The 7,336-nt window shown below is 37.1% G+C and overlaps 1 protein-coding gene across 2 annotated transcripts in view; it reads left to right on the top strand.

Moving 5' to 3' along the window:
- Nucleotides 1-5,883, top strand: part of ap3m2 (adaptor related protein complex 3 subunit mu 2) — an 18,983-nt gene extending 13,100 nt beyond the window's left edge. For both annotated transcript variants that reach the window (XM_056457438.1, XM_056457441.1), the window contains exon 9: nt 4,804-5,883. In XM_056457438.1, coding sequence (XP_056313413.1) covers nt 4,804-4,904 — 101 coding nt within the window. In that variant the 3' untranslated portion in view covers nt 4,905-5,883. The remainder of the gene's footprint in view (nt 1-4,803) is intronic.
- The last annotated feature ends 1,453 nt before the right edge of the window (nt 5,884-7,336 follow it).

Below are 7,336 nucleotides of genomic sequence, written 5' to 3'. Positions count from 1 at the left end.
ATCTACAGGATACAGGATAGTATTTGCTCTTCTTCTTGGCTTTGTGGCTGTTCATCAAGATGAGGTTTGTTTAAGCTTGGGACGACCATCGCTCGTTATTATATGTGTATATTATTACGGTGTAATGTCTCGGCTGTGTATTGAAAATATGGTGGTTCCTTTGTTTTGATTTTGGCTAGTTGCAGAGCGAGTGAAGTATCTCTGTAAACCAATAGCGTTCAGCTGCGCATCTAGCTTTGCCTTTTGGTACCCTTTTGCCGTGTTAGGTACCCTTTGCAAAGGGTACCCAAAAATTTGTATGGTACGATTCACTTTTATGGGTGTTTCCACTGTCAAAAGGTACCCAAAAGCATACCAAACCATATTGTACCGTACCACCCAGTGGAAACGGGCCAATATATACACTGTAAGATATCAGCTGTCATAATGTCAGACTGAACGACAAAGGCGACGTCAAACACAGAAAAAAACTTACCTGTAGTTTGACATCATCCTTCCATGACAATTTCACTATCCCACAGTCTGAAATAATTCCTCGACTGTAAACGTAAACAATCTATATCAGTAGTTTAGCACACAGCGTGCCTCAAAAAATAGCAGCAGGAAGAAAAAAAAATGTTTTGACAGTTCCCCACAGTGGTTTAAAGTTGTCACATGAATTGCGCCATCAGATTCAGTGCTATTGGTTCTTGGTTTGACACTTATCGTAAATATTGTCAAATTGCAAGAACATGTCTAAAATTTTCTGACACTGCCAGAACTTCTGAGGGAAAATCTGATCGCAACTGCCATTAAACGGCTGTCGGTGAACATGTCAAACAAGCAATCAAAGATCCGAATTTAGCCCAGAATTTCAGGAATCTGTTATGGCCAAAAAGCGAACTGTACCATACCACTTTTTGGGTACCCTTTGGGAAGGGTATCTAGCCCAACACAAGTGTGCCTAAAGGCGGAGCAAGACGTGCAGCAATAAGAGGTTGCATGTGCTGGTGAAGATTAAAGATGCAGATGAGAGGTTTGCGCTGACTGGGCTATATGTTGCGTGTTGTTTTTGAATCCAAATAATGACTAAATGTCTGTTGTGTGTAGTTTGTCTGTACTTGGTAACATATCGGGGATTGTAAGGGTCTGTATGTGTTCATATATGTTGCATTTATTTATTTACTTTATATAAACGCAGATGTTACAGTGGGCTATTTTGCACTGTCATTGATCTGCATTTTTAATTAAATCATGTTCATAGAAATGTTAGTAATGAACATTCATACAAGTATTTATGTGTATAAAGCCTCTGTTTTGAAAGACATGCTTCTCATATGATATGTGAACGACCCGTATAGTTTTACTTTGACATTTCCTTGAGCGAGAATGACGTTGACTGAAACTTTCTGTCATACACCATGCCCACCATTGGTTACCATTGGTACCTTTTTGGCAGTAGAAACGCAAGCCTGATAAAGGTGACCTGTACCATACCATATTTTATCACTCAGTGGAAACGGGCCATTAGGGTTTCCCAAATATGTCTCAGAAGACTAAATGGTGACTGAAATCCCATAGTGTGAGCAGGGCTTTATAAGATTTTTTTAAATGTTAAAAACCACAAACATGAGCACAATAAATGCTTGATTTGACTATTTTGTTTGTATAGTATATGTTGTAGGGCAGAACGGTATATCGCTACTTAAAATTGTATTTGCGATTTAGCAAAAGCTATGATTGTCTTGTACATCATGTGAGGAAAGTACGGTGATGTGATCAGTAGTACGTCTTCCTCTATTTTCTCCAAAGATCCTCTCGAGTCTCACAGAACAACCAAATATGTCCCAAAGAAACCCAGAAAATACTAGTCTAATGTAAATACTTGTAATGTGGGAAATCCTGCTTTCTTTTTAATTCAACGAGATTAATAAACACATGACCACGACTTATTAATGCATGTGGTTTTTAAATACCTTACATATGGTTTATCTGAGTTCTTATTATAATTTTCCTGATTAAAAAAAGTACCTAATCATGCAATGTCTTTGTCACTGCTTAAAATGCTATTCTGAATATACTGTGTAAGAAGCCACATCATTTCACAGAAAAGACTTCATTCAAACATTTCACTGAAGCTATTTGGAGTAAGTTTTGAAAAAAATGTCATTATACAGTTAGGTCTATAAATATTTGGACATCGACACAATTCTAACATTTTAGCTCTATACACTAACACAATGGATTTGAAACGAAACAAACTGCAGACTGTCAGCTTTAATTTGAGGGTATTTGCATCCAAATCAAGTTAACTCTGTAGAAATTACAACAATTTGCATATGTGCCTCCCACTTGTTAAGGGTCCAAAAATAATTGGACAGAATAATAATCATGAATCAAACTTTCACTTTTTAGTACTTGGTTGCAAATAGAGTGTTCTTGATCTGGCCAACTGTTGTGTCATCCACCATAGTTGTTTCCATGGTCTTCCAGGTTTTTTGGTGTTGCTGAATTCACTGGAGCATTCTTTCTTTTTAAGAATGTTCCAAACAGTTGTTTTGGCCACACCTAATGTTTTAACTCTCTCTCTGATGGGTTTGTTTTTTTCAGCCTAATGATGGCTTGCTTGACTGATAGTGACAGCTTTATGGATCTCATCTTGAGAATTGACAGTAACAGATTCCAAATGCAAATAGCACACCTGAACTCTGGACCTTTTTTCTGCTCATTGTAATTGGGATAATGAGGGAATAATACACACCTGGCAATGGAACGCCTGAGCAGCCAATAGTTTAATTACTTTTGGACCCTTAACAAGTGGGAGGCACATATGCAAACTGTTGTAATTCCTACAGTGTTTACCTGATTTAGATGTGAATACCTTCAAATTAAATGTTGTTCGTTTAATTTCATATCTGTTGTGTTAGTGTATAGAGCCAAAATTTTTGAATTGTGTCGATGTCCAAATATTTATAGACCTAGCAGTATGTGGTATTTGCACATCCTTTTAGGCTTGACATTAGTAACATTTACTACAAAAGGCCATAGTTCAATGAGAAACTATGCAAACAACTGTCAGAATCTCAGAATGATTATTTGACTATAGCATGATGATATCGCCTGCGATATTTTGCATACCTCGACAGAGAACTAAGGCTTTGTGTAGTAAATGCTGTTCTAGCTGAACACACGTGCTGGATATTCAAAGATAAATACAGAGAAGGCTTCTTAGAGTAATGCGCTTGGCAATCACATGGGCTTTATCGTTCATAAAGACAGCACACCAACCACACACACAGATTTTCAGTCCGAATATGTGAAGAAAATCTCACAAAATGTTTCAAGACTTGAGAATAAACATGGCAGATGAACAAAACAAATAAACATTCGGGCTGTTGCCAAAAATGACTGTCCTCCATCAAAAAATAGGCTAAACAAACTTCATGGTATTTATCTATCACTGCTCTCTAGTGACTTGAAGTGCTTTGGATACAAGTGTCTGCTAGATGTAAATGATCCTTCATTTCTGCTTTCTAAATCCGTTTCATTTTTGGCTACGCCATGACCTTTCATGTTATTCTTCTGTCACCATTCTGATTATATATTGTTTAGTTTCACATGGTAATCACTGGCTTGGTGACATATATTTGTCTTCCGAGTTTCCCTCACACATCAGGTTCTGATCATCACAAATATTTCACACATTCTTCAGAAAAAAAATGAATTTACTGTTAACACACCTCACTTCACAGGAAAATCTGATAAGATCGTCTTTAGAACCACCAAGACAATTGTCAGAAGGGGAGACATTGGCTCAAAATCAACCTGTGAACATCTTGTGGTGTGTGTGCCCAGCTTAATTGTAGTCAGACAGGAAGTTATTCATGAGAAAATATGCAATTGCTTTTAGTTCAAATATAATTGTGGGTGTTTATTGTATTATTGTAGAATTCGCCACCGGGGATATAAAATTCCTTGCAGTCAAGTATCTCATTATTTTCATTAAAATGTCATATTTTTTCAGGCACCTTGGAGAGTTTGTTATGGTAAAATAAATGTGAACGTGTAATATTTCACAGATGACCTTCAGTGCAAGTTGTTTCTTTAATCTCCCACAGGGGATGTAATATAGAACAATTGTGCATATAAATAAATGAGCATCTGAGAACAATTGCATGAACTGGCCAGCAGGTGGAGCTGCTTGTATTGTTAAACAGATGGTTTAAACAGCTGCGCCTGTAACATGGCACTGAGACAGAGCATCTAGACTGTTCATTGATTCACTGCAGTCACAGCCCTTCCCCAAAGGCTATGTCGTGCCATAAACATACACTGGGGGAAATAAGTATTGAACACATCACCATTTTTCTCAGAAAACATATTTCTGAAGGTGCTATTGTCTTGAAATTTTCACTGGATGTTCGTAACAACGAAAGAAATCCATATATGTAAAGAAAACAAATCTTATTACTTTACAAATTGTGTAATAAAATGAAATGACACAGGGAAAAAGTATTGAACACATGAAGAAAGGGAGGTGTAGAAAGACATGGAAAGACCAGACAGCAGCTGAAATCTCTCAGTAGTTATTCAGCAATCCTTTGCCCTTCCTCATTGTAAATGAATATTAGCTGCTTCAGTCCAACATCTACATTAACAGGATGATGAAGATGAAACCAGGGTGGACATTTCAGCAAGACAATGATCCAAAACACAGCCAAGGAAACTTAAGAGAAAGAAAAACGTGACATGCTCGATACAGTTTTCCCCCACTGTGTATGCTTTGCACCTGACATGTTTGCTTTCTGCCTTCTCACCCAACAGGTCTGAAAGTAAATAGGTTGGACATGTACGGCGAGAAGTACAAACCTTTCAAAGGCATCAAATACATGACCAAGGCGGGCAAATTTCAAGTCCGAACCTAGACGACGTCTTTCAGCTTCCATTCCATAGTTGATATTATTGGTTGGGGACAACGAAGAAAGAGGGAACAGGTTTGAGTAATGTCCTTTGGGATGCATTTCAGGATTAATTCAGGAAATAAATGTTAAGACTGTCCTCCTTTACTGGGAGAGTACAACTCCTGGTGAGGTAAATTATTGTTATTAACACTATCAGATGTGCTGTTACATGTCCGCCCCAGGTTTAAAGCGACAGTAACTGTTTCTACGTCTTTTTTTTTTACTTTGTGTCCATTTTATTTGCAGCTTCTTTGGATTACAAACCTCAATTTCTAATTTGCTGTTTTGACCATACCTTTTTATTGTCAGTTTTCTCAATCTGCAACACTTAAGTCCCGTTTCTTCATAGGATTGAACTCTACTGTTGTGTATTGATCTGTGCTGTCCTCCTCTGAGATGTGAGGTGGGCAGGACAGACTTATCATCATATATTACCATTACAGACTTTTGGTCTCCGTCCCTAATGATTGTGTGCAAAGTAAACTGTTTTCAAATGGTTTAACACTGAAGCTTTGAGTGCTTGTTTACTGTAGTATTTTGACAGTATAACTCTGGTTTGTTTGAATGTTTTTGAAGATTTTCCTTATGGTATTTATTATTGCATACCTGACCATACCCAAACTATTTGAAGCATAACTGACCAAAACAAACGCTGTACATGATACTTGATTGTCCCGTGTCAGTTGTTTTACACCAGAGTGCAACATGCTTTTAAAAAAGATGGACTTGAAGCCAAGTACTACACCTGTCCAGTCATGTAAAGTGTAGTTTTTAGACAATATAATATGATTTGTTTACTTATGGTTACTGAATAAAATATTAAAATATAAACATGTTTTGATTTGTAGCTACTATAGATGTTTTTTTTCTTTCCTCCATGCTGTTTTTCAGATAAAAACAAACTGTTTACAGTACTATGAAATAATAAATATACAAAAAAACATTCTATCTGGCTTTGTGCAAATGAATTTGTGATTAAAATGTGTTGAAGATGTTTTAGTAAGCTGCTTTCATTCGTATGTTTATCATTTTGCTTCCTTTAAATTCTGTTCATGACATGAGGTACTCTTGATGACGTAATTTTAACCCCCTCAGTCCGTGGCACTCTCTGAACTCCACTCCACAACTTACTTCAGTCTCTCACAGGCTCTCCTTCCTCCTCCTCATCGTCTTTTAACTCTAAAACTTCCCTGAAGTACATAGACGAGGCGAAGAAAAGTTAAAGGGTCTTATTCCTAATGAAATTACCTTTTTTTCCCTCCTCGTACAATTCGCCATGTCAAGCCAAGACTTGTAGCATTTCTTTTAACCCGTTGTAGCAAATTAACTTTACACGTTTCTCTTATTTGCACTGCTTTTACGGTAAATTAATGACGTTTTAGTCATTTCTAATAATGTGTAATTGCACATGCATGTACTGTTTATGAGTAAACCGTCATTTCAATCTAAATGGGCTTTGACAAGACACTTGGAACGTTTCCACCACTTGGTAAGTCCTGCATATTACTACTAACGTTACTACTACACATCTGGAAACTTTTTATAATTGAAAATATCAAAAAATGTGTTAGAAACTGGCTTATTTAGCTTTAATGAAGTATGTGTATTCCCTTGTTTAAGTTTTTGAGTTGCTAATGAGGCGATTAGCGCAATACACATCGATTACTGATAACTTTTTCCACTGTTGTAGGCTATGTGAGGTAATAATTGGAACGATCAATGTAACAACAGCTTAAAGCTTTCGAACTGCCTTTGTTACACTGTATCGAACACGTTCTAAACGGAATATTCTGTTTATTCAGAACTTAAATTGTGTTTCTTTGTAACAAATCGCGCCCGGCAGAGCTGTAACACGCGCCCCAGGGTGTTGTTTTCTTTATTCAGAGGGGGCCTTGATGATGTGTCGTTTTTCTCACCCTTTCAAGGAAAACTGTCACTTGTTTGTCAAGATAAATCGGAAAAGCTAATACGGAATTGTATGTGCTGCAGTTTAAACGACCATTGCAGGTTTTTACACCTCTACTTTTTTTTGCCGCCAGTTAAAGCGCCCGGCAAAGTGAAGAGCCACGTGCTCAAGTGCGCGTGCGAGACACTTGACTGGGCAGGTTTTAATATCTGGGCCATTTAAACTATAGTGCAGGATTCCTTATGGCGGGATAAAGTTTCACTTCATCATTCTAATGCTGGTTTGTTTGCTTTTACACTGTGATTATGTGATCTGTGTTGTTATTCAAAGTCGGTTACATGTTCGCAAATAACCGTAAATAGTTTATAGTTGCAAAACTGTTCGTTAAGCACGTATAAATTAATGACATATTTGTTTGTTTTGGATGAACTATTCGTTTAAACTCGCAGATAAACAATGTTTTGTCTTCTTAATCCTTTGTATTGTTAAC

Source organism: Danio aesculapii, chromosome 5 (assembly GCF_903798145.1).
Source record: "Danio aesculapii chromosome 5, fDanAes4.1, whole genome shotgun sequence".
NCBI lineage: Eukaryota > Metazoa > Chordata > Actinopteri > Cypriniformes > Danionidae > Danio > Danio aesculapii.
The sequence above is the reverse complement of the archived record's forward strand: the minus strand, read 5'-3'. Positions and strand labels throughout refer to the sequence as shown.